We start from the raw sequence: 27821 nt of genomic DNA, 5'->3' as shown, positions 1-27821 counted from the left end.
TTATGGTCTCAGTTAGATTAAAATGGACAAAGAAGTAGGCCACACAACAAAGCATATGAGTCAGCCACACATGAACATGTATGGCCACTAGTGGGCAGTAGAAACAAGCTTTATAGTGTTACACAGTTGCACTTTTAGCTGATTTTGAGAGCCTACAAGGAAACCATTTACTACTGTTTAAGTCATGCACATGCAGAGCAACATTAATGTGTCTATACTCAAACTACCTTGAGCTTCGTGACCTTTGTGACCTGTACATGAGGCCAGAAAAAAATTACTAACAAACTTCCACAGTAGTATTAAACATCTGTGCAGCCACTCCTTTTTTTGTTGACAGCAGTCAAGCAGAATAGGCGATTTTCTGCAGAATGCAAACAATTCATGCAGAAGAATCGTGTGAACAGGCATTTGCGTGGTTTAATAGTGTAAGAAATAACGAAAAGGGACTAAAGACAAAGCCCAGCAATGAACACAACAAACAAAACAACATAAAATTTAACGAAAACAATATTTATTTGCATGTTTTCACGGGGACAATTATCATATGTCACATATACATTGTTAAATTTTATTGAAATTGTGTAAAGTGGGGCAAAGCATGTGGAAAAGAAAAACTAATATACAGAACATGTTGTTTAAGAAACATAATATACAGCGATATTCTGATAAAGAATTAAAATATACAGTATCTTGATCGACAAGTACGTACAAAGTTACATTCCTTTATTCGTTTTTATTTCACTGAAAAAATATTGGACCAAAAAAAAAAAAAAGTAGCCTGATCACAAATGGAAAAGCTCAGGTGAGGCCTTAGCGTCCACAGAGGTGGACTTGCATTGCCTTTCCAGAAGCTTTTGTTGACTGACAGATTTGCTGTTGCTGTGCTGGATGTGCTCTCTCTTATATAAATGTTGCTCTCAGTGGAGAAGGTGACTGCTGCTGTCACACTGTTGTGAAATAAGTCCTTATATGCTGCACATAGGCACCTCCTATATTGCTGCCACTCACATTAAAAGCAGCATCTTACCAGCTTAACACAAGTGTCAAATAAAATTAAAATAACAGAAACACAGCATTTCCATAAGCATTCATCAGAAAAGGCAGATTTAGCAACACTTTTAAGAGAAATCGGGGCACAGAGATGGTTTGTGTGGGAGAAGCGTACAAGCATCAGCTAAAACAGATGTGACAGATTGCGGATGTACAATCGCTTTATGCTTCACGATGTGGTTTGGCCAGCTTGTTGAATACTCTCATCCCCTCTCAAAAAGAAAAAAACAAAACAACAGCTCACTGTTTGCCCCCAACGTAAAGGTGAGGCCGTTACAGCAAAACTGGAAACCCACAGGATGCCATCGAGCACAGACGTTCGAGAGACACAAGGTGCACGTTTCTAGACGAGGAATATATAAAAAACAAAAACACATCGAAACACAAGTGCGCGCGATCAAACGAGTCAACCGAGATCACATTCAGAGCACATGTTTTACCCATTTTTTTTATTGTTTTTTTGTCAGTCTTTATCAAAGACTTTGTCAGAGGGAGAAACATTCAGAGAGACACATTCGCAAATCTTAACAAACATACAGTACAGTACATACAATCAGAGCTAGATACACATTCTTTTCATGCAATTCAGTGGAAACATCTGAAACCCGGCTGACCTTCACCTTGAAGTTTTCCGTTTCTACTCCCACTTCTCTGTTCACCTCCTATTTACAGACATTCAACGTTATTTGAGGCCACTAATGCACCAGGCAGATTCTTAACTGGAGGTGTGCGGGCGCTGATGACACTGCATGCAAAATTATTTCTTTCTTCTTCTTTTTTTATTTTTTATTTTTTTAAGTGTCCTACCCTTGGTGAAAGAACAGCACAGTGAAGACAGTGATGCTGGACTGCTGAATTGCTGTTTTTTTTTCTATTAATCACTAGTTAAGTGGTTGAACAGGAAAAAGCATACAGGAATACTGTCCACTTACAGTAAAGCTAGTGTTGATCTTTGGTCTCCCAAAATATGGTTTTGGACTTTTGACATTTGAAGATTAAAGATTCTAAAAGAAGCCCTCTAGATATTCAGATGAAGACATCAATATTACGGGCTGTGTAGGTAGGATTTGTTGCTTGAATTAAATATTGTTAGATGAGTAGAATTTCTAGATATATGTGGCTAAAAATGGTTATGCGTATTTGTCTTCTGCATGCAGCATGAAGGGACTATTAGGCTAGCCTAGCTTTTATATTTTTTAATGATTATTAAGTGAATTAGCAGCAGCTCATCTCACTTATGTGAAAATATACTTTTGAAAAGCTTTAAATCTCGAACTTGAAATTGGCTGAATAAAGTTGTAGCTGCTACACTTTGCAAATATGGCTGCTGTTAAAATGTAGCTATGTCTACGGTGGCCCTGAGAGGTCACATGCACTGCAACTGTAGAAAACACCAGCAAAACATTAACATTTTGCAAAAGCACCACAGAAGTTGATTAAAACATAACGGACATAGAAAAAAAAATTCTGACAAAACACAATGGACACTGTAGGTACATGGTTGCTGTTAGCCGTTTACTGTTAGCTGTTAGCCAAAAACATTTTTGTTGTGTTTTGTTTGGTTTTTTTCTGTTAGCTTCTCCAGTGTTTTTCTTTCCATTTCCATTGGGTTTTATTGAACTTCAATTATTTTTTGTGTGATTTTGCACCATTTTTCATTTTTGCTGGTGTTTTATTAGGCAGCAGTGTGTTTGACCTCTCAGGGCCACTGTATATATCATCACTAAATGTCGCCCCATCAGTTGGGTAAATACTGGTAATGTAGGGCGTAAAGTATGAGCCACCTATTTAGGTTGCCAGATTATATATCTCGGTCTATTTGAGCTTTTAAAGCTAGGCTAACCCCAATGCCAACCCCAGTGCCATCTGATTAAATATGAAACAGTGCAATTCTGCAGCTGCTTGATACCCTCATAATGTTTCTGCACACAAGCTCTCTCTCATAAAGGCTGGGCAGAAAGAAAGCTCTGGAGTCCTAACCAGTGGCCTCAGAACCGCCTTGTCGTAGTCGTCATATGAAAAGGTCCTGAAGGCAAACATGGAAATCTGCAGAACATGGCTATGCATGAGACGGCAAGAGGAAGCGCGGCCAGAGAGGAGAGAGAGAGGTAGTAGTGGTTTCTCAAACCTTCTTCTTCTTCTCCACCTCAGTCTCCTCCTCCTCCTCCTCCCTTGCATCAGAAAATGTTTAATGGAGAGTCTGATCCACGTCGTTTCTCTTCTCCTTTTGTGGGTCGTTGGCGCTCCATCGAATCTCAGATAGACAAGCTCATTTCCACACGTGCGCTGTCATGTGTGCCGAACTTGGAGCTGCTGAACCTCCCATTTGTTGACCACTGTATCCCATCATACCGCTGGTGTTGTAAAGATTCATGCCGGCCATGTGCTGAGTCATCTGAAGGGCACAAAATGAACTTTAGCAACGGATCCACTCCTCTCACAACTTTCAAAACCCCAAAAAACAAACACACACCTGACTGATGTTCCACTGTAGCTGCTGGGCTTGCTGGACTCCATAAGTCTGCTGCTGGGGTAATGCGGGCAAACCCCCAACCTGCTGCTGCTGCCCCATCATCCCACTTTGTTGCTGTCCTATAATGCTGTTCTGCTGCTGTACCATCATTCCAGTTTGCTGCTGTCCCATCATTCCTGTCATGTAGGGCGACGGCACAACGCCGCTAGGCTGAGCCGTGACACCCTGAGCGCCCATTAAGCCATTCTGCTGCCCCATCATGCAGTTCTGCTGAATTCCAATCATGCTGTTTTGTGGCACTGCCATCACCCCGCTCTGTTGCTGCCCCATCATGGCCATCTGTGATGTCATCATAGTGCCTCCCATTCCCCCCGCCTGGGCTAAAGAATGGTATGGACCATACGGGTGTGTTGGATATCCCATTTGGTTCATGTACAAGCCTGCTGAGAGCAATCACAGACACCAATAACGATGAGCAGACTATCACCGTGTCAACATCCAGATCTGGACCACATCTGACAGAAATCTTATAAACTCTTACCATGTGCAGCCATACTGCTGGCATGTACCGAGGGAGTGGAGGCGTACAGGGAAAGAATGGAGTCCTTGGATAGTTTCTTGACAGTGCCCTCCTCTGCTTTGGGTGCTGCGTCTAAGAACAAGCTCAGATTCTCAGGCACTGAGGCAGTCACTCTGCTCTGAGGCATGGTGCTGGAAACAGACTGGACAGACACAAGGCAAAGATGAAAGTCTGTCTGAATGGACGCAAATAAAAACTCAGCAGCTTATAGCATGTACAGTGTGTTGTCTACTACCGTGCTTTTTGTAGAGGAAGCAAGGGAGGGGGCTGCAAGGGAGCTGAAGAGATCCAGGGCAGAGTGTGCAAGGGCTGCGTTAGATACCACTGGGCTCTCATTACTGTCTGGAACACATCCTCCACCATTAGACACCACAGGGCTTGGAGCTGGGGCATCTAATAGAGGTAATGATGATAACAACCGTTTCAGGTATCCACGTTCAAAGCAGCTCATCTAATTAAGATTCAGCTTTCTGTCCTAAAATAGATGCCTGGCATGTTTATTTGCTTTTTAGGTGCAGACTTGCAACATAAAGCAGTTCTATATTAAGACAGCAGTTTCCTGGTGTGCTAATATTTTGGACTCTGTGTTAGTGTAAGCGCATGCGTGCAGGTGCATAAGGCAGAATACCTAGTCCAAGCAGGTCTGTGACAGACTGGGAATCTGTCTTTGGGCTGACGTCCTTTTTCTGTCACAACAGAGAAAATCAGTGTAATTAATGCAACAATTCTGCACTGGCGAATGAGTCTGTCTGCCGATTCTTTTACTCTTCACACTCACTAGTGGTATAACATGACTGTTCCATTCAAGTCACCACAATAAAAGTTACCAGCTTTTCTCTGCCTTTTGTTGACGCCTTTTCAAATACAGGGATGACCTGTATTTGATAATTAAGTTTAACAAGAATGATCTACAATATGCATCATCTGTCCAGATGCTAAAATGTTTATATCACTTCAATTCAATTTTATTTATATAGCATCAAATCACAACAGTTGACTCAAGTTGTTTTGTTTTGTAAGGTACAGAGTTTACAAAAATACAGAGAAAACCCCAAAAATCAGACAACCTCCTATCGGTGCCAACCAAGCACCTGGCGACAGTGTGAAGGAAAAACTCCCTTTTAACAGGAAGAAACCTCTGGTAGAACCAGGCTCAGGGAGGGGCAACCATCTCTGGCAACCGGTTGGGGGTTAGCTTTTTTCAAAAATCTTGTTCAGGCTTGAAGACAGGGAGTGTGGTTGCGACGATTGACTACTACTGCATTAGACTTTGGTTGCCTCTTGATTTTTTTTTAAAATCAATTTAGCAACTTAACAATATAATAAACAAAACCAAGATAACAAAGGCCAGAATGGAATCTCTGGTCTATGATATGAACATGGAATGATGCACCTACCAATTTCATCTTCTCAAATACAACTGGCTCCTTTGGGATGTTGTCACAACTCTTTTCTTTCTGCACAAAGAAAAGAAGTGGTTTGGTTTGACGACACTCAAGGTTGGTCGAGGGTAGCAGGAAAGTAAGAGAAATTCACTCTCCAAACCTGTTCTGCAGATTCTGCTGGAGACACAAGAACAAACACGTGGATCTGTTTGTGTGGACTCACCCTGAGCATCTGGATGTCAATGACTTTATCCATGTATTTCTTCTTTTCGTATTTGTCCCTAATAAAGATCTCGGCAGCCTGGTCTGTCTCGGGACGCTGGAAGCACTCGGGTAAAAAAGCCTCGTAGAGCCGTTTGGCCTTGGCATTTCCCATCTCTTGAACACACTGGGGATACCAACGGAGAACAAAATAACTGACACATTGCAAAGAAATCTAGTAATGTTCAAATGCAATATCCAAGGTGTCCTTGTTAAAGTGCGGTTATATGAAAAAGCAGGATTCTTACAGTGAGAGCTGTAGAGAACTAAAGAAAAAGTGCTGACCAAAGAAATCCCCTCACACTGAGAAACATCACGCTGACTGTCTTGTCTATCAGACCAGACGAGATGAGCTGCATACTAAAGAGAAAGAGGCTACTCGGAGGTGGAAAATCGTCAGTTATACTGTATGTGAAAATACCAACTACCAGATAAAATAAGCATATATACATAGAATAAAATTACTAAATTACAAAAAATTATATTGTTGTTTATTTTCTATCCATCTCTATATTGCATGGAAATCTATTTTATTTAAAGGTTTTACTTTCTGAAAGATTTTCACAAAAGAAGCAACAGCTTAGAATTTTGGGAAAACAGGTGTTTTCTTGTTAACAGTCTTATGCAATGAACAATACCACCTATTTTAAAATTTAACTTAAAAATCTAAAGATATAACCAGCACATTTCATTTGTGTTGCTTTACCATAAAGACTCAAAACAGAGTCAGCCAAACATGTCTGACCATTTTAAAACAAACTCACTGATTAACACAATAATCTTATTTACTTCAACTTTTAAGTAACCAGTTTAAAAGTGAACAGTAGTGGTTTTTCTCGATCTTATGCTAAGCTAATTGATTGATTGTGATTTGGATTATATCCACAGTATACCGCCCCCCATTACACATGTTTTACTGGGTCATAATACATCCCCTTAGTTTATCCTCTATCTGAAATAAGCTGTCTCTTTAATGTGCCACTCCTTAATAGACAACCTTCTTCTGATTGGATGCCCCTCACTTGGCTTCCACAAACAGAACCCATGCCTTGTAAGCCACCTTCTAGTCTGAAATGACCATACAAGGAAATTTGAGCCAGGCTAGTGTCAGTTAAGCTAATTAGAGAAACTTGAAAAACAAACAGACAACCAAAAAACAAATAAGAAAGCCAACATTTATAGCGTTTAATAATCAGGGACAGTTCAAAATATTTAACCCAATATTTAAAAGCTTTTGGGTTTTTTAGTGGTTATGAAACTTTCATAGTGAAGACCACTGACCTGGACTTGCTCCTGCGTCCACTGATCCAGGTTGACAGACTTGACCTTGGAGATGTGAACCCCCAGGTTTCGATGGATACCAGCACAGCGGATACAGATGAAGATGCCCAAATTCCAGGATGCCCATCGTGGACCTGGAAGAGCAACGGGGGGAATGAAATTTAGAGGAGAGGAGAGAGTCTTCGCAGAGGAGCGATGCAAGGAGGTGGTGATAAGCCAAGCTAAACGTATAAAAGAGATTTAGGTTAAACAAGAAAGAGGGCTAAGTGAGTAGACTAGAGAAACATGAGGGAAAAAAACAATTAATTTTAGACCAATTATAAAGAGACAAGTCTGAAACCTCAATTATGAGTCTGAACTCAGCAGGGAGCACATCTAATCCTGTGTAAGTCATGCGGTGGCCTAACACATAACAGGATCCAATACGAGAGTTAGCCTACATAACTGAGAGGCGAGAGGAGGAGTACAAAGTCCCACAAACACGCACCTCACACACACAAGCAATCACACACACTCAGGGCCTGGATACCTGCAGGGATGATTACTCATTTGATCAAGAGCCTGTGTGTGTGGGAGCACTGTGATCTGAGCCAAACGTATGGATCCACTCAGATTTTGTGGAGACCTGTTTATTGCTTATGCTGCATATGTTTTAGCTTAAAAGCATGCTTGCAAATCTTTCTTCTATATTCAGAACATAAAAGAAATAAAAACATCATAGATGAGATCGTTATTTATTTATTTTTGCTCAAGATATGCAACCATCCTCTTTGGGGACTGCACTCAGCTTCAAAGATAATATTTGTGCTGTTCTTACATCTTTACCATATCTCCCTCCTCCTCTTTCCTTGCCTCCATCTCTTTCTGCGACTCTCTGCCTCCACTTCTCCAAACCATCTCTGCTGTGAGTCCCTGCAACCCTGCTGCCACAGGTCCGTGCACTGTGGCCTTCACGCCACTAGGGGGAAGAGCAGCTTTTCGATTTGGATTTCTCCTCTTCTGGCAGATAAAGGCATTGTGCAGAGCTTAAGAAAAGGCCATTCTATGCAAATGAAAGGGGAAGTCGAGTTTGAGAAGGGAAAAACATGCAGCGCCTTCCTCTTTTCCTCTGAGAAAAACACTGCAATGAATAGGCTCCTTCTTGAATCCTACTAGAATTCTGTTTGCACTATTAAGAGTTAGTTTTCAGTTTTCTCCATCTTTTTAAACTGCGAATCACAAATGCAAAAAACACCATGTGCACTGGTCTTCCTCACTGTCTAGCTGCAGCATTAGCTGTCTACTGGCTAATAATAGTAGAATTACTCTGCAAAGCCTGCTTAGCCACTGTACACGCCGACACAGACACAGAGAAAGACAGAGACGCTGTCAATAGTGTTGAAGTCCCTGAACACTGGAATTAGTTTGTCCTTCTCATCTCTTATTCTAATGCTCCCTCTGTGCTCTAGCCGCCATTTCTTATCTTTCTCACTACGGCTGCCTCCCTCATGTTCTCCTTTGTCTGCTTATATCTCTTTCACACCAGTTCCATTTCTTCCTTTCTGTTTATTTTCTGCCCTCATGTTTTCTGCGATTTGTGGGAATGCTTTTTCCATTTGCATATTGAAAAGTTTCTCCTTTTTTTTTTTTTTATAGCAATGCACAGTTTTGACTGATGTCTCTACAAAAAAATAGGCGAGTCTATAATAACAATTAGATCAGCTGTCATGAAACATAGTTTAGGTGCTCCTGATGTTCAGAAGATGAATCATAGCTGACCTGACCTCTTCTCAGTCATCATTATGAGGCTGATGTCTGTGCTTTTAGCTGAAATGTCTTCGAAATTATGGCATGCGTTACAATAGCTTAACTTTGCTTTAACAGGCAGAGCCCAACCACTATACGTTTGTATTTTGTCCCTTTAGACACACAAAACATAGATTTCCCTAACATCTGTTACGTGTAACTCTTTGTTTACTCATTTGGCCTCGTTTGTCTGACTCTCCTCGGATGGTTGTTTGGTTGTTATGTTGCCAGCAGGGAAGCTGTAGAGTGCCGTCTGGTAGACAAACTATGCAATGTAAATCCCCAAAAGTTGATTCTGTCATCTGGACGTAGCGTTTTCAGTGGGAGAAACGTTTCATCACTCATCCAAGTGACTTCTTCAGTCTCAGCTGACTGCAGGTTTCCCCAATCTTATAGACACCTACAGGCCAGTGGACACTCTTTCAATGATAAGGATGTACACATCCTGGACAGGGAGGAACGCTGGTGTGAGCGCAGAGTCATACGAAAAGGGAAAGACCATCTCTGAATCGAGGAGGGGGCCTAAGGTTACATCTTTCGCCATCTTACAATGCTGTGATTCCAGCCATTCCCCAACTCTGTGAATGGTACTCACGGCCATGGATCAATTGTCTTTGATCAATGAGCTTTGATCAGTGGTTGTTGATCAATGGTCATGAGAATTTGCATAATTATGATGAAGGTGCCCTCCCAGCCCATTGTTCCTTCAGTGGGCTGGTTTCAGTGATTTTGCAAATGTACGGTTTATAAGATTGGGGAAACCTGCAGTCAGCTGAGACTGAAGAAGTCACTTGGATGAGTGACCAAACGTTTCTCCCGCTGAAAACGCTACGTCCAGATGAACAGAATCAACTTTTGGGGATTTACTTACCTGGATGATATGCAATGTAAACATTGATAAATTAGTCAGGTTTGATCAGGAAGTCATAATGTGTAAAATGACAATATTCTGTTCAAGTAACTCAAAGTTGGTGGGTCCTTAGTAAACAGAACCCACTTTGAGCAGCCAAAAGAAGAAGTTTATTGGTGTGGCCCTTTACAACAGTCCCAGTTTCTCATGTCGCCCCTTGGGAAAATTAATTCCCAACCCCTGCTTAAGGGAGGTAGCCAGCCACCTATGTGACTGGAGCATGCATGTCCACTAGTAATTGACAGTGAACAACCTCACACCTTTTCTTTCTTGATTAACGGAATTACACTAAAATTCAGCTGTAATTTCTATTTATTGTCAATTAGGGAACACTTGTCCTCGCTTACTTCTGTGTTACACTGTAACACAACTCAAAACCGCACACCCCTCTGAAACCCTAAGATGTAACAAACGCCGTAACAAACTACTGGAGTGGACATGAGGGAACGGAGAAATATGTTTCTGTCATGGCTGGTACAGCATTCAAAATAATTAATAACACATAATGCACCATGCACAAGCATGAATACTAGTAACAGTGTTGGCCACTTACAGTGGCTTGCAAAAGTATTCGGCCCCCTTGAACTTTTCCACATTTTGTCACATTACAGCCACAAACATGAATCAATTTTATTGGAATTCCACGTGACAGACCAACACAAAGTGGTGTACACGTGAGAAGTGGAACAAAAATCATACATGATTCCAAACATTTTTTACAAATAAATAACTGCAAAGTGGGGTGTGCGTAATTACTCAGCCCTCTGAGTCAATACTTTGTAGAACCACCTTTTGCTGCAATTACAGCTGCCAGTCTTTTAGGGTCTGTCTCTACCAGCTTTGCACATCTAGAGACTGAAATCCTTGCCCATTCTTCTTTGCAAAACAGCTCCAGCTCAGTCAGATTAGATGGACAGCGTTTGTGAACAGCAGTTTTCAGATCTTGCCACAGATTCTCGATTGGATCTAGACACCAGACAGGTCAGGGATAAAGTTATTGAGAAATTTGAAGCAGGCTTAGGCTACAGAAAGATTTCCCAAGCCTTGAACGTCCCACGGAGCACTGTTCAAGCCATCATTCAGAAATGGAAGGACTATGGCACAACTGTAAACCTACCAAGACAAGGCCGTCCACCTAAACTCACAGGCCGAACAAGGAGAGCGCTGATCAGAAATGCAGCCAAGAGGCCCATGGTGACTCTGGACGAGCTGCAGAGATCTACAGCTCAGGTGGGGGAATCTGTCCATAGGGCAACTATTAGTCATGCACCGCACAAAGTTGGCCTTTTGCAAAGAAGAATGGGCAAGGATTTCCGTCTCTAGATGTGCAAAGCTGGTAGTGACATACCCTAAAAGACTGGCAGCTGTAATTGCAGCAAAAGGTGGTTCTACAAGGTATTGACTCAGAGGGCTGAGTAATTACGCACACCCCACTTTTCAGTTATTTATTTGTAAAAAATGTTTGGAATCATGTATGATTTTTGTTCCACTTCTCACGTGTACACCACTTTGTGTTGGTCTTTCATGTGGAATTCCGATAAAACTGATTCATGTTTGTGGCTGTAATGTGACAAAATGTGGAAAAGTTCAAGGGGGCCGAATACGTTTGCAAGCTAAACCGATAAACATACCCAGTAAAAATCAGCACCGTCACTGTTAGCATCTTGACGTTAGCACTTAGCTAAAAGCGCTGTTATACAGTTCAACTGAGCTGCTAGCATGGCTTCAGAGTCCTTTTTCCATACACTGCCTGTTATTTTTCTCCCCTCATGCGAAGATTTAATCTGCTTCCAGCTGGGTATTATGAATGTTTGGAGTCATGGTCCTCAGGTGTGCACCCGAGTGCGCTGATCCGGTGAGCCGGGGGAGCAGAAAGAGCACACAGATGAAGGCTACATTTAAGGCAGATCACACCTGCACACCACAGAGAAGCAGCCTTCTCTTGTTCCAATCAATGCTATGCTTGAGTAAGAACCCATATGCAGTGCGTCTGTCCGGCAGCACTGCACACCTACAGGTGCTTTGAACAGATATACAAGGAAGTAGGTGGAGGAGACGTCTAAAAAGGGAAGAAAAGATTGAACCAACGATCCCTATGAATCACTTTTTCTTTGTGGCTGGCATCACAGTGAGTGTAGACTGCTCCACCGTTCACCAGCAGCAGTGAATACATGTCCTCTTTTCTTGATGTGATCAAAAGAGCAAATGCCAACATCATTTAAAGGTCTAATTAAATTCTCCAGGTCTGACTAATAAGTCCCTTTCTCAGTTTTTACACGGAAAAGCATCCAAAAGCAGAGACAACTGATGAATCACCCTGGCAAAACTAAATAAATAATTAAATTAAAAAAAAGGCTGTGGTCATGGTTGTGAAACACGCAGGCTGAAGCACATTAGGGGTGGAGAAGGCAGAGCCACAGCGAGAGCCAAAAACAGAGACAAGCAGGAGGGGATTTTTATAGTCATCAAATGGTGGACTTTAGACGTCCTGCTGGGGTGTAACGGGGGTATGACGAGCAGAGAGCGCACACAGAGATCTGTAATGAACTTCGCTGTCATTTACACACACGTATTTGAATGCTTTTCCATACCATTTCTGGCGACTTAGTCATTAACTTCTCATCTTAAACACATCTCTGTTAAAAACCCTGTCTGAATCCTTACAGTTACAAACACACAGGTGCACACGTTACACAAATACACTGGTCCACCGACTCTCACACACATACACACTTGTTCATGAGCAGGTACATATGGTCCATTAGCCTACATCCCACAAGGATAAATGGTGCTCTCTGCATGTACCCAGTTAATCCCACGGAGCATCTCAGCCATCAGCGGATCCCATGCCCTGCTCCGCCGCCACACAAAACACACACTCATGCATACACCCCTTTGTCCCTTACTCTCTAGCCCATTAGCATCTAAACCAATCCAGATACCCTGGAGCCACCCAGTGACCCAATCTGAACCAAGCAGATGGAACCTATTGATAATTTACAAAAGGCACACCCACCATCTGTGTTACCATGCAAACATCATGACTGTGATCCTGCAGGTGAGTAATTGAGGTCGAACAGTGTTACATATAAAAAGATGAGTAAGGTAGTCCAAATTTTTAGTCCTGCTTTTATGTCTTTTTTAATCTTATTGCCCACATATTGTTTTTATCCCCTGAAATGTTATAAGGTTATTGTGCTGAGTAGTCATCTGTGTTATTTGCTTAGCTATTAGAGCAATCCCCTACACTAAGATAACCACTATCTATAGAACTAAAACGCATCCTTAGAACCAATTTATCACCCGGTGAAACAGTAACAGCACAATTCATGTGACATAACTTACCTTTGAGGAGCTCACAGCTATATGATTTTTAGGTTTTTAATAACTGCTCTCTTTAAGCTGCTCCTGACATTTTGTCTGCTTCCTGTGCGGCCAATTCACAGATAAAAAACCCCAGCAGACTGACGTGTGACCTTATTATACTTTTGTGTGTTTTTCCTACATGGTTGTATAAGGCTGAATCACCAATCAGTCCAAACGGGCAACTCAGGGGCCACGAGAAAAGTCGTGTTTAGGATAGTCTTACGGAGGGGCAATATCTTTATGTTTTATCCTATAAATTGTTACAGTGGTCAGTGCTCATGTTAAAAATGGCCAAAGTTTCAATGTACAAGAACTCTCTAAGAGCCCAGCTCAGCCTCAGACTGATTTTCTTTTCACTCGTTCTGTGTTTATACACCACTTTGCATTTAATCATTAATCTCTGGCTCTCCTCCACAGTGTATCTTTTGTCCTGTGTCTCCATCCTCTCACCCCCAGCCAGTCATGGCAGATGGCTGCAGCTCCTTGAGCCTGGTTGTGCCGGAGGTTTCTTCCTGCTAAAACGACACTTTTTCCTTCCCACTATTGCTTAGCGATTGCTAAGCTGGCGCTTACATATTCAGCATTCTTAAAGGGATAGTTCACACCAAAAGCAAATGTATGGGTTTTTCCTCTGTTTTGATATTCTGTGTTAATAAAGTTAACTAGTTTTGGTGATGTTAGCTGTGCCTTCTTTTCATTATAATGGAAATACATGGTTAAAAACTGCTTACTAACTCAACAGTAGCATCTTTTTCCAGAAATCGTGACCCATTTACTCCAAAACACTACGGTGAGCAGTTTCTGGTATGAGTCCTTTTCTTGGTAAGGAAGCATGCAGCTGACAACATTACAGCTCAGCTGAGGAAGGACTCCCTTAATGTTTACATCCTGTCACGCTGTCACTAGCACGAGACGCGTGTGTCCTCCTGCGCAGTGATACGATTTGCAGGTGTAAAAGCAGGATCAGGGTTGTTAAAAAGGGACCCAGCAGCTTATTTGTCCCAAAGCCCTTTGCAGCTTAATCTGGCCATCGCTGTGTATTAGAGAGTTGTGCGCACAGCAATGTAGCACGGTGCCACCCTCTCTCTGGTACTGAGGCTCTGTACTTTGTGCCAGCCAAGGACACACGCGCAAACAAACACACACCGACACACACATCCAATAACCTTCTTCTCTGAATGGAAATCTCTGCTGACTTCTCATTGGATGAGATTAAAAAGGGTCCGAGGGGAGGAGGGGACTGAGAGCTCATGGTAGAGGTAGACAGCCTGGCATCATCAGGTGATATCACCACAGCAACCAGGGCCCAGCATGAGTAAACACAAGTACAATAGAGACAATAAGGGAGACATGCTTTTATGCTCATTCAAACACACATGCACACACATGCACGCACATGTACACAGCCCCTTGAGACTGAAGCCAGAGGTTGAAGTGTTGACTACATTATGCACCCTGCCTAACCCTCTGCCTCTCCCCCTGTCTCTTTATTATTTCCTGGCAGTATTAAGGATTTACTGGAGGGGTGTGACTTTATGAGGAAGTGGTAGAAATAAATAAACAAATAGCACACAAAGTCATTCAGCCCAGAGAAACAGACAGAGACAGGAAGTTTGCGGCGCACAGGCAGTAATCTACAGTCGGAGAAAGAGATATTGTTAAGCGGCGCAGTATATAATAGACAGGGGAATGTCTGAGAGTGCTGCTGTTGTGTGTTTGCATTCGCTGGAATAAACACGTTCTTGGCTCCATACACCACACCACTTCCTCTCTGATCATCCTGAGAGAGGGAGGGAGGGAGGGAGGGAGAGAGGTAGGTGATGAACGTGCAACGGCAATCAGGTGCAAACAAGATTAGACCAAACCCCATCACGAGCCATATGGCCAGAAATAAAAAAGAAAACCTGATAAGAGAGAGAGGGCAGGGGAGGGCACTAATGTGCTTGAGGTGTGCACTTGTGCGGCTGTGCACGACTCGAGTGTGTAGTCTGGAATCTGTACTTACAGTTTTGAGAAATGCACTACTCAGCAAAGAGGTAAAAAAACACTCTCTGAGCATCAGCTCAGATCACAGAGTCAGCCAGAACTTTGTAACCTTTCAAAATAAAAGCTTTTTATAACAAAATAATATTTGCTGTTCTTTAAAACTGTATTCATATTTACTGGAAAAAAATTTATTTTGGAACAAAACATTATATTTTAAAAATCAAAAATAATAAGATCTGGCAACCTGTCCAGGGTGTACTCATGAATCACACAGTCACATGTCAGTCATTTTCTTTAAACCCATTGGTGGTTAATTCCCTTACTCGCCAGTGGTTATTTTTCCTGTTGTGACCACAATTCAAATTTTTACTGTCATCCCACGGTCACTGCTCGTCACATTGCTGCAAGAGCCTTCCTGTGTGGACACCCTTTTAGCAAATTGTACAAAGATTTTGTAATGTGTGAAATCTTGACAGAAAACATGTTTTTGTTCGTGTGTGTGGGTGTGGTTGGCAGGGATGTCGAGCTCTTACATTGAAAATCTAAAGAGTTCACACCAAGAGAGCCTTTGTGACCATGATTTTAATATGCAAGAAAAAGGAGAAACGTAGTAGTAATCAAACTTGTGTAGCTAACTTAAATACCCTTTCTCTCTCCACATGTGCCTGATTTGGGAGTAAAAAGTCATAAAATTAGCATCGTATTAGCATCACATATGCAAATATAATCTTCTAAGGTATCATTTATTCTCTGTGCTTCTGAAGTCTGCGTCCGAGCCTTCAAACAGTATGTAAATAAGCTGCAGGAGCCCAATCATACTGTGCTGTTTTCAAACTGTCCACTGAGCAGTCACGAGTGTGTTTGCCTGAAGGCGAACAGCATCACTTCTAAATATCTTGTTTAAAAGAGCACCCAAAGGCAATAGGAACATTAACAAAACCCTGCGTTGTTGTATTCATAGATCTGGTGACTTATTCAGTTTAAATACAACTAAGACCTTGTGGTCACATGTCATCTTACTAAAGTAATGTACAAATGTGTTTTAAAAGGAAAAAAATGTCTATCACAAATTAGATACAGTATTAACATCCTCCCAGGACAGATGATGTGCTGTACTGACTTGACAGCTGGAACTGATTTTTTCTAAAGCTTTAATTACACACTTGAACTTGTATAGACTTAGCTGACTATACAGTTTAGCCTATAGATGTTAGATTTTTTTATTAAGGCAAAACTTTGCATAGAATTCGGTATTATTATAAAAAAAGGATACTAATATGCTCACTACTAAGTCTGTGTTTTTAGTCTTGGACTCTGCTAAAGTAGCTTTGCATGAATCAGAGTTCAGAATAATCCTTATTTATCTTCATTTAGATCTTCCTATGTCTGAGACAAGCCAAATCTGATTGGTTGCCCCTTGTAAACAGAAGATTGACCATAAATTCTCTGCCTGAAAATACCTTGTTGATGTTGGAGGTTTGAGGAGAATGGCCAGACAGATTTAATGTTGAAACACAAAGAATCACTCGTTACAACCAAGGTATACAGAACAGCATCTCTGAAGGCACAACAAACTTTGAAGCAAATGTACTTCAAACCACAGAAGATCATACTGGGTGTAAATCCTGTCAGCTGAGAACAGGAAACTGAGGCTACAATTCATACAAGCTCACCACACATGGACAACAGAAGACGTAAAAATGTTGCCCAGTCTGATGAATCGAGATCTCTACTGCAATATTTGGATGTTAGGGTCAGAGTTTGCTAGAAACAACATGAAAGCATGGATCCATCCTGCGTGGGGAATATTTTCATACCAACTAAGCATCGTTTAAATCACCACAGCCTACTAGAGTGCTGTTCCTGAGCATGTCCATCCCTTTATGACCCCAGTGTGCCCATCTTCTGATGGTTGCCTTTAATGTTTGCCAAGTGGTCAGTAACTTTCGCATATATAGTGAATACTCCCATTTTAAACTGGGGTCTGTCTACACATATCATTCTCAAAGTTTGTATTTACCAAGGGTGTCCTCCTGCGTTACAGTGATTTGTGTACACACAGCGCTTCCTTTCAAACATTTAGAGTCAGTGATGTTGATCTCGATAAGCCCAACACCGGCTGTATGCTCTACAGAATCCACCCACAAGGCCCACACAACATGCATGTAAACAAAAACATTCCTTTTCCAGAAAAATATGCAAGAGCTCTTTAACTAACATAAGGAAACAGCCCCACGGCCTCATCAACTTGTTGATGGCTCATCCGAAAACCAAATAAAGAGCAACCTTTGAATAGTCTGTTTGTTGACTCAAGACTCTGACTGAGTGTATTTGCGACCAAAACACCAGTGTTTACCCACCCCTATGGCAAAAATAAAGGTTCAAGGCCTCCTTGAGGCTACACACAAATGAACACACAGAACACCTGACAGTCTGATTATGGTGATTCAGTGTATAAAAAGACAGCCTGGCTCCACTACAATCAAGCAACTCAATAAGTCTCCTTGCTATATAGGTAATCACTGAGAATTGCAGCTCAGTGTTGTAAGAACATTGCAGTGCCTCTTTGTTAAGAGTTGGGTTTCACTGCCTGCTCCCAGTCTGCAAGAACAGTGTGTTCAGGGTGACTCAAAGTCAGCACAGGTGCCTTCAACTCCATCTCTGAGCGGCGATAGCTGGAGTCATTTTCACTAATGAGCGCATTTTCTCACTTCATCCCGCCACGCAGTTCTCACCCTTTAAACCCTTTTTAGATCCTATTACTTGAGGTAGCTTGGCATGATGTAACTGCATGCCATGCTCCAGCCGTGTAAGGATGTGGCTCCACGTCTTTGCACCATAGTACAATGCAATTGGCCGAGGGATGATGAATGCAGTGCAGCATTTTTTTTTCCAGCGTAGTAAACGATCAAAGAGGGTCGATTCAAGCGCCGGGCGCGCGCCTCGGGCACAAAACCCGGGGAAACATGACCCTGATGGAAATCACCTACCTTTCGATTCACAGTCAGCGCAGTATTTGTTCTCCTCCAGCGCCAGTAAAGAGTTGAGGACAGCCTGGTATCTGTCAACGTCTTTCACAGATTTGCCCGTCATCATCCTCCTCCACCACCAACACAACAGTTCCTGCGGTCTGTGCCGGCTATTGCCAAATGAGCCCTTAACAAAAAAAAAAAAAGGAAAGTGTGAGCACGGGCGATCTGCTCCGCCGTCCCTCTTCTTCCTCTTCCTCGCCGTGGAGCGCAGAGTTTGCTTCACGACGATGGGATGATTGCCTTTCAACCAACCAGCATGCGGCTTATTCGAGGTGAAAATACCCCCAATCAGGACGAAGAGGATGCCATGTGATGTCTGAGATTTAAAATGTGATGCTGACTTTGAAGCACATCTGTTACCTATCACTACTATATTCTCTCTGTGTGTGTGAACCCCCTTCCTCCGTCTTTCTCTCTCCCTCTCTCTTCCTCTCCCTCTACCTCACTTTCTCTCTCTTTCACACACGGACAATATCTGTAGAGTTAAAAGTTATGTTATGAGCAAGAGTAATCACTACACTTATTGAGAAAAAAACTTTTTTAACGACTATAGGTTTAAATTATTTGTCAAGGAATCTTACAATTTTATAAAGCAGGCTTTTAAAACTCCCAATTTATCAATATATTGCCCATATCGCCATCGTGTGGTCAATTATGGGAAGATTTTGTTGAGACCAAGAATTTGCGGTCCTCGGTTCCCCTCCAAGACGCCAGAGGGCGGTAAGATAAGCAGCTGAACAAAAACTGCGTCAAACACACCCCTAAAACTGTAGGAAAAAATGGGTTTCTTTCAAAATAAAGTGTATTATCTGGTGTTATACATAAGAGGCTACATTTGTCTAAATATCGGCAACAACAGAGTGTAATTTTAAAGGCTTTTTATTCCTCATTGCACCGTTTTCTTTAGTTTCAATGGTTTACTCACGAATTTCCCACAATAAAGCTTTTACTTTTAAGTAAGACCGGAAGTTCATGTTTCTATCTCATGACGCTTGATACAGCGAGAGCGACTTAAACAGGCGATTACGGAAATAACTGCTTAGCCCGAATCAAATAAATAAAGGATTAATATCGAGTGCACCACCTGTGTAAGCCCGTAACACCCGTCACAATGTCCAGACAAGCCAACCGGGCAACAGACAGCAAGAAGATGGTAGGCGACTCCCACAGGATTAATGGCAACATAGCAAGCTTAGCTAGCAGGATGCTAACCGTGGCTGTAAGGCTAAATTAACAACTCACTCATGTCTCTGAGCTGAGCTACTCGCCAAATTATGCATATTTATCTTGCACGTGTGGCTAGGTACAAGAGGTATATTTGTACCTGTTTAACATTTATTTCACTGTTGCTTAATGCCGGGTTTGGCTTTGACAGGAAGTGGAGCTACAAGCTAAGCTATGACAACAAAACACAAAAACACATTTAAAAGCTATTTCTTAAAGGATTTTTCAGTTGAACGTATATGAATTTGCAATTTATTAACTGAGCTGACTAAAACTGTAATATACCTTTCTAAAAACGACGCTAAAACACTATTTTCCAAGCAGGTATCGTAGCTCCTGTGCCGTGACAGGTCATTCATGTCAGCTGTGGCTATAATCTTAACAGTTATTTTATGGTCATAGCATTAGATCTGTATAGCTTTTAAAGTTTGGTGTGAAAACTGAAAGATCAGCAATAGAAAAATGTGCCACATATTAATGAAACGTTATTCAATCCTAAGCTGGCATCAAACGTTAGTTCAATTCTAGGAGCTGCCCTGGGACGATCTGTTTAACTTCTAGATGTTCAAAAATATCCCATCCCCAAATTATTATTTAACTTAAAAATTTTTATATAGGCTTTTCTTGCTGGTAAAAAGGTTGTCATTTGTCCAGATTTGTGTGTGGCAAACATAACATGTGATCTGTGTGGTTTCTGTTGGTTTTTTGTTTGTTTGTTTTTTAGAACTCGGAGTTGTTCACACTGACTTATGGGGCCCTGGTCACCCAGCTTTGTAAAGACTATGAGAATGATGAGGAGGTCAATAAACAGCTGGATAAGATGTGAGTACTCTTTCAAGCAGGATTTTTCCTGTCTTTGAACGAACCATTTGCTCCACATACAGCAAAGGCATTTTTTTTTTAAAGCACAACCGACAGACATTAGTGCTTCAATTTGTGACCATTTGAATAACAAACTTTGAATTAAGCTCGAGTCTTGCCAAATCCTCTTTTGGGGCTCACACCCAGCTGTCGGTTGAAAGTTGTGTAAATACTGTTAAATGCACTTGCTGTGTGAAACAAAAAAAGCATTACTTAATTAGAAACACAGAAGGTAAACTTTTCCATCACTTAAACAGTAACTAGGTACTTTATGAGGTACACCTATTTGCTGCCCTTCAACACAAATTCCTAATCAGCCAATCACACCTCAGTTCATTTAGGTTATCCTGTCTCAAGCTGTTAGGGAGGCAACAGTAACTCAAATAAGCACTTGTTCCCACCAAGGTATGTAGAAGAGCATCTGTGAATACACGGTGTGTCAAACACTGGGATACAGCAGCAGAAGTTCAAAAGCACAGCGCTTTTTCTGTGTTAGCTGGCTTGACACAGTCGAAAGCCCCAGTCACCGAAAATAGCCACCACAGTGCTTTTTACCACCTTTCTGTTAAGCTGGGTTTCTGCTCTGCTATGTGAATGATTACATAAAAATAGTGATTTTACAGGTCATGTGACTCTTCTTTCACACAAAGTGAGTATCACCTACTGCAATAAGAGACAGATCCTCAGATAATGATCATAAAATGGTGATTAAAAATATACCAGTAAAATGCACCATTGTCACAAAGAGAATGCTACTGAAGAACATTAATCTTGGGATTTATTTCACACAGCGGTAAATAAACAGTTCCATGTGCTGCTATTTATTTTAAAGGTGACTGCGGCACATTTGAGCTTTGAATCTTTGAACTAGTTCCATTTAAACATTAAAGGTTTCTGTTCTGTAGCCTAACAAAGGAGATGTGGAAATCATTTTACTTTGTCAGCAGAGGAAAGTGAAATGAATGTGTTTTGTTCTGGTAGCTGCAATTCCAGCAATGTAAAAGAGATTTGGCACCATATTAAAAAACCTGTGCGAACATGGTCCATCCAGCTTATTTTAAACTGAAAATTGGAACATAACCTGGTCAGGTCTTCAGCATAAGTTACCACGGTGATTTAGCTAGGTAAAAAGAGAGCCACTTTTGTGACACAGAAAACTGACTTTTAAGCTCGTAAAAGCTTGATAAGCTATTAAATAACATGAAGGCATGGATCAGTCCGGCATCAAGCTGGTGATGTAGTAATGTGTAGTGTATCCATCTTCTGATGGTTTTTTCCAGCAGGATTAAGTACCATGTCCCAAACCTCAGATCATCTCAATCTGATGATCTGAGGTCAAAACAAAGGCACCCTTTGTTTAATTTATAGTTAATAAGTTCATCTATGTACCATTAAGTATGTGCTATCATTCAGCCTGTTTAATTTGATACATTAAGAAACATAAACCTGGCTCTTCTGGTAGATAATTCCAAGCCGCTGAAACTCACTACATAACTGTTATGATGTGCAGGTGTGCATCACAAAGCCATAATGCAATAAACACACAATTTATAACATCATACATAATTTTGAACGTATCACAGGAAGTACAATGCTGATGACAAGGTATTGCCGAGTATTCTGTACATGAGTATTTATCTGTAACAAAGTTCAGTTCTTCTGTCTCGCATATGTTGAGCCTGTGGTTTTCAGTGGATGCTCTCAATCATGCATCCTTTGGGATTTTTGAAGCCTCTTGGGTGACTCTTTATAGCTGACAGCTTCATTATACTCTTTAAGCGTTTTCCTATTTTCAGTTCATAACATAGCTTGACACAAAATGGAGCAAAGACGTAGTCTTATCGGATTTCATTTCTTACACTGCTGCTTCTCCTCTTGTAAGTTCTTTGGATGGGGTCTTTTGAAGAAGCAAATATTTAATATTAAGACAGAAGAATCTTAGGAATGCCAAGCAGGAGACAGTACTCCCCCAGAATAAATGGTAAATGGTAAATGGCCTGTATTTATATAGCGCTTTACTAGTCCCTAAGGACCCCAAAGCGCTTTACACATCCAGTCATCCACCCATTCACACATACATTCACACACTGGTGATGGCAAGCTACATTGTAGCCACAGCCACCCTGGGGCGCACTGACAGAGGCGAGGCTGCCGGACACTGGCGCCACCGGGCCCTCTGACCACCACCAGTAGGCAACGGGTGAAGTGTCTTGCCCAAGGACACAACGACCAAGACTGTCCAAGCCGGGGCTCGAACCAGCAACCTTCCGATTACAAGGCGAACTCCCAACTCTTGAGCCACGATCGCCCCAGAATAAGATTAAGACAAAATGATTGGTTTCTAACTTAAGAAATTTAAATTATCCTGTCATGCTGACAGACCTTTGGACTGGATGTACTTTGTTTCTCTGGCTGTGCGGTAACCCTGAGCTGTCAGGACGGGGCTCGTCTTACCTGGCCTTAGAAGGCAGTGAATCTGCACTGCCCAATCTGCCAGATGCCATCCAGCTGGTTAGAGACGGACCATGTTAGGATTGGGATGCATCCATTGGCTTCAGACTCTGCTGTTAGGTTAAGTTGTCTGGACTCTTTAATCAGAAATGTCATTATTTGGCAAGTATATGAACCAAAAATATTTTGAAGGATTTGAAGCTGTCTGCCTTGGCTTTACAGTTTGCCGCAGGTTAGCCTGTCATTTCCCCCCAACTACTTTTCCTTTAATATAAAAAGAAAACATGACTTTGTCTCTTACCCACTTCTCTCTCTCTCTCTCTGACGTTCTGACTTCCACAGGGGTTATAACATTGGTGTGCGTCTGATCGAGGACTTCCTGGCACGCTCAAGCATCGGCAGGTGTCAGGATTTCCGAGAAACAGCCGATGTCATTGCTAAGGTAACTGGAAGGTTCCAGGCCAATCAGAGCATGACCATGGACTTCTCCCAAGATAGACAGAGGGAAATAGGAGAGGGAGGAAGGGACAGAAGGGACAGATTAGAGGGAACATTTCTAATAAAACACCCTAACACAGGATGGGTGAAAGAGTGTCAGGATAAGGGTAAGGGGTAAGTAGACAAGAAAAGCTCAAAACACAGAATGAAGCATATTTCTAAACTTTATGCTAAAATCACATTCGTGTGAGTGTGTAGAAATGATCCGATGTGAAATGTGATGCAAATTCAGTGAAACATGTCTGGTTTGCCATCTTTGGACTTTTATTTTGAAAGAGAACCTGTTAAGCTTTTCCTTATTTTCTCTAACATATTTGCTGTTGCTATCATAGACGCTCACATTTGTCATGGCCAAAGTAACAAGTTAAGAGTAATCCCTATGAACCAAAGGCTCTAAATACTGGCTGTGAGCACAGAAACCACACCCACCTGCTATTCAAACTTTCTGGTAGTGAGCGGCAGCCAATTAGAAGGTTACAGGCCTTAAAAGGAACAATTTATTTATTTGTTTATTGTTCGTGTAGTAGATGTAGTGATGTGCTTTACCAAGGCCCAGTATAAGAAAAATAAGAATTATTTTCAAATGTGAATCATGCATAGTTGTTAAAATAGCTGGAAGTTAACAAAATGGGTCTCTGTTCAGCTTTGGCAACAGGGCTGCATAACTGAGTCTGGTTTTATACTAAGTCACCTGGCTGTCAGTTTTTCCATATGACTTCCTTGTGACAAAAGGACACAGACAGACCAGGAAGGCGGCTCTCGGGCACGTTGAGCCTCTTCAGTTGCTTTCGAGGTGTTACATCTGCGTGCAAAGGGAGTCATTCCACAGATGTAACAACACTCCAGCTCAGGGACCTGGCTCGTGGTCATGAAGAGAGAGGTCAGCTCTGTAAATGGAGGACCACTATGGGACAGCGGTTTGGAAGGTGCAGTGAATGACTGCTTCAGGATATCTCGTGACCTCTAGCTAAACTCTGAAATCACCTCAGCAATTCTTCAGTTAAATAGATGGAGAAGAGGTCTGTTATGTGGTCACAACAGATTTTCTACAGCTGTGGATCATATTTTCATTATTATTCTGTGGCTAGTGATGTTTAAAAACTGGAATAAGGACAGCAAACATTTTACATATGAGTGCAAATCTGCCCAGGCCAGCTTAATGTTGGAATTGGAGCGTGCAACTGGGATTTTGTTTGCGCCATTGAAATTTTATTTGTCAGAAAATGAGAAAGCCTGCCGTTCCCTCTATGAAAAAGTGATAAAGAAGAACAAAAGCCAAAAAAACTGATGACTTTATCAGAAAATATTTGTAAATGATTAATGTTTTTTTTCCCTTTTTCTCCTCTGTTGTTAATATTGGGGTCTTCATTAGGTTGCTTTTAAAATGTACCTAGGAATCACCCCAAGCGTGACCAACTGGAGCCCTGCAGGAGATGAGTTTTCCCTTATCCTCGAGAATAATCCACTGGTAGACTTTGTGGAGTTGCCAGATAACCACAGCACACTCATCTACTCCAACCTTCTGTGCGGCGTCCTCAGAGGAGCCCTGGAGATGGTAAGATAAACCTCAGAAGTTTTAAGGTGCCGCGTGTATAGGATGTATGGAAAAATATAAAGAAACAATGGTGATATGGTTCCAGTGCACAGTTACATTTAGTTTATGCCGTAAAATGATGGCATACATCTTTAATGATGTCTACTACCAATTTTATTTTGGATTTCCTCTAATCCACACAGGCTCAAACAAATACATATATAAATACATTGGTAGAGTTTATTTAAATTGGTTGGTTTTCTGGCACAGACCTGGCTTTTAAGTGTAGTCCACAAATTTCCAATAGGGTTAATGGTAAATGGACTGATTCTTATATAGCGCTTTTCTACTCTCCCAAAGTACTCAAAGCGCTGTATACAACAAGCCACATTCACCCAATCACACCCATTCTCACGAGCACTTTCTCTACAAGTAGTGCTTTCTAACTACATTCACACACATTCATACTCCGATGGATGCATCGGTTAGTATCTTGCCCAAGGATACTTGACATGCAGACTGGAGGAGCCAGGAATTGAACCACCAACCTTCCGATCAGTAGGTGACCTGCTCTACCTCCTGAGCTACAGCCCCCCCAGGGTGGAGTTTTGGGAAGTTTTCAGAATGTTAATGTTGGCCAGCTTTATCCATTCCAACACCAGTTTTGTGTGTTTGGGATCATTGTCTTGTTGAACACCCAGCTGTGTCCAGCCTTCAACAGTCAAGATTTTGATTCTAGGTGAAATAGAAAAATTTCGAGATAGTTGTCCTCCTTCACTCGTGCATGATGCTCCTTTTTTTTTGCTGCCAACACCATACTTGAGTAGGCGCCGTGCTCTTAGATTTGAAAGCCTAACACATCTCTTGTCATTGTGGCCACATAGCTCAAACTTTGTCTTATCTCACATTATACTTTTCTTCCGAAAGCTGCTTGATTTTGGAGCAGGTGCTTCTTTCCTGGTCAGCACCTTGTCAATCTATGACAATGTAAAACTTGCTGTGGACATAAAACCTGATGAACATTCATGCCCATGATGAGATACAACTTCTGACCACAACTTTAATAGTGGAAAATGAACAAATGAGGATAAAAGTCTGTCTTCCTTTTTGTTTTTTTTAAAACAAAATCTTTATGAATGTGGTTTAGGTCCAGATGGCGGTGGATGTGAAATTTGCCCAGGACACTCTGAGAGGGGACAGTGTGACAGAAATCCGCATGAAGTTCATTAAGAGGATTGAAGAAAACCTGCCTGCGGGAGACGAGTGATGGAAACGCAGAGATCACCTGCATCCCACAGAGGGAGGACTGATTTAAACACAGAACACTTTCACACTTTAAAAGATGAACACGATTCACACCATCAGACCGCATGCTCAACTTTAACAGGATGGTTACTTTTCTGGCAACATAACATCTCTACGAGTCGATGTGAGCATAAGAGGCTGATGGATGATTCACTAAAAATACCTGAATCGACTCGTAGCTTCAGTTTGACCATTTATTTGTTACTAACCCATGTTTAAAGACTCTCGTTGACATCTTTTTCTCATGAATAAAGTGTTTCGTTTATTTTTGATCGGCACAAGGCGAGTAAGTCTTATGCCAAGTTTTTCTTTTTTTTTGGTTTGTTTGGTTTTTTTTGGTCTATCTTCTTTGTTTTTAATGAAATCACACTTTATTGCTGCCAATTATTTGGCATGTTAATTTATGATGATGTTCAGTAAAAGTGACATATTTGATGCGATGCTTTTCTCATCCATTTATGAGATTTGAAACCTTCTAACATGCCTGCTTGGGGACCTTGAACACTTTAAACCAAGCTCTTTCTTACACAAACACACTAAATGTTTCAGTGTACTGTGGAAGTTATTTCTTTGGAGCTGTTCTGCAAAGGCAAACAATAACCGACCTTAATTTCTCTCTTATGTTTGTTCAGGGCCCATAGAAGCAATTTGCATGGGTGCAGAAAAGTCACCAGTTGGGGCTGTCACACCTGTGAATAGCTCCCTTACAAGTAATGAACAGAACCTCTCAGTCAGACCTGCTGCACACCTCATCAATAACTTAAAACACAGGCGGCCATTCATGAGATGTAGCACATGCACACACACAATCTATCTGTGGTTCCACATTTGAAAGGAAGAAAAAAAATTGGTCTGGCTACAATGAGAACATTAGCAATATTTTCTTAATTCCTCATTTTTATTCATTTTTTTATTGTGTAACAGAACAGCAAGAGTACCAAACTCACGAGTCTGCTGAAAGCACTTAGAGATTGAGATTGTCAGATAGGGATTTCCTTTTGGAGAAATCTGTCAGCCATTAACTGCTGGAAACCTCGAGGCCCTACACATTCTTATTTTATAGCTACTAGTGCTATTACATGAACCCATGACAAATTCTGTTGACTTGAGGTCAATTCTCCAAACAGCCACAAGAGGTTGCTGTGTACATTAGCTTTCCTCTGCGGGCATGTGGTTTAAACGATGTACTTTTTTTTTTCCTGCCAAAGATGGATATATTGCGGTGTGGGGGTGTGCATTCCCTTACTTGTGGGAGTACTGGCCGGATCTGCAAGAAAACGTAAATAATAAGGCTCTATTTTTTTCAGATGGTGCTAATAGCTTTGATCTGGCTCGAGATGAGAGAAACATTGACAACATACAGTCAACTCTGTACTTTATAAGATGTATTAGGGAGGGATTTCTCATTATTATGCATTGTCTGAAGCATCTGCCTACTCCCGTCTGGGGTAGCGCTCATTTAAAAGGATAAAGAATGGAAAGCGGAGGCACCACAAGGGCCAACAATAAACTCGGCAGGCCATTAGGCGAGCACTCAACACATTACGCGCGCGTATCTATGCACCCTGTAGGCCTGTCATGTGGATGTTGGATGTAGAGTATTTCAGGAAATCTATTTTTTGGGTGGTTGTGTGCAGAAGCTTAATGTAAATGACTTGGCAGGTTTGGAGCTGGACCTGAGGGATGCATAGACAGCTGGGTTTGTGTACTTGTGAAAACCGGTATCCCTCTGCCATATGCTTACAGGAATTTACCTTGACAAATGCATACACACATGCTGGTCACGGAGCCCAAAGCGAGGATGAATTTATTACCGCCGCAGCACTCTCGCGTCGGTGT

The 27821-nt window shown here is 41.6% G+C and overlaps 2 protein-coding genes across 4 annotated transcripts; one reads left to right on the top strand and one right to left on the bottom strand.

The window, feature by feature from the left end:
- Positions 1–494: 494 nt before the first annotated feature.
- smap2 (small ArfGAP2) lies at positions 495–18586 on the bottom strand. Of its 2 annotated transcripts, none has more exons than XM_082520329.1 (9): positions 18068–18586; positions 7031–7164; positions 5712–5876; positions 5501–5560; positions 4732–4789; positions 4339–4496; positions 4065–4245; positions 3524–3963; positions 495–3445 (listed from the first exon to the last, which is right to left on the bottom strand). In XM_082520329.1, exons 1-9 carry the CDS (start codon positions 18171–18173, stop codon positions 3320–3322), a joined length of 1428 nt encoding a protein of 475 aa, XP_082376455.1. In that variant the 5' UTR covers positions 18174–18586; the 3' UTR covers positions 495–3319. The 2 variants fall into 2 exon arrangements, with proteins under 2 accessions (XP_082376455.1, XP_082376454.1); XM_082520328.1 differs by having other exon boundaries at positions 3524–3966; positions 18068–18585.
- A 486-nt stretch (positions 18587–19072) lies between these two features.
- trappc3 (trafficking protein particle complex subunit 3) lies at positions 19073–26417 on the top strand. Of its 2 annotated transcripts, none has more exons than XM_082520330.1 (5): positions 19073–19328; positions 20058–20155; positions 22988–23087; positions 24516–24698; positions 25825–26417. In XM_082520330.1, exons 1-5 carry the CDS (start codon positions 19221–19223, stop codon positions 25942–25944), a joined length of 609 nt encoding a protein of 202 aa, XP_082376456.1. In that variant the 5' UTR covers positions 19073–19220; the 3' UTR covers positions 25945–26417. The 2 variants fall into 2 exon arrangements, with proteins under 2 accessions (XP_082376456.1, XP_082376457.1); XM_082520331.1 differs by having other exon boundaries at positions 19078–19262.
- Positions 26418–27821: the final 1404 nt, after the last annotated feature.

This window comes from Aulonocara stuartgranti, assembly GCF_965226115.1.
Source record: "Aulonocara stuartgranti genome assembly, chromosome: 22".
NCBI classification, from domain to species: domain Eukaryota; kingdom Metazoa; phylum Chordata; class Actinopteri; order Cichliformes; family Cichlidae; genus Aulonocara; species Aulonocara stuartgranti.
This window is presented reverse-complemented; position numbering and strand designations above follow the sequence as displayed.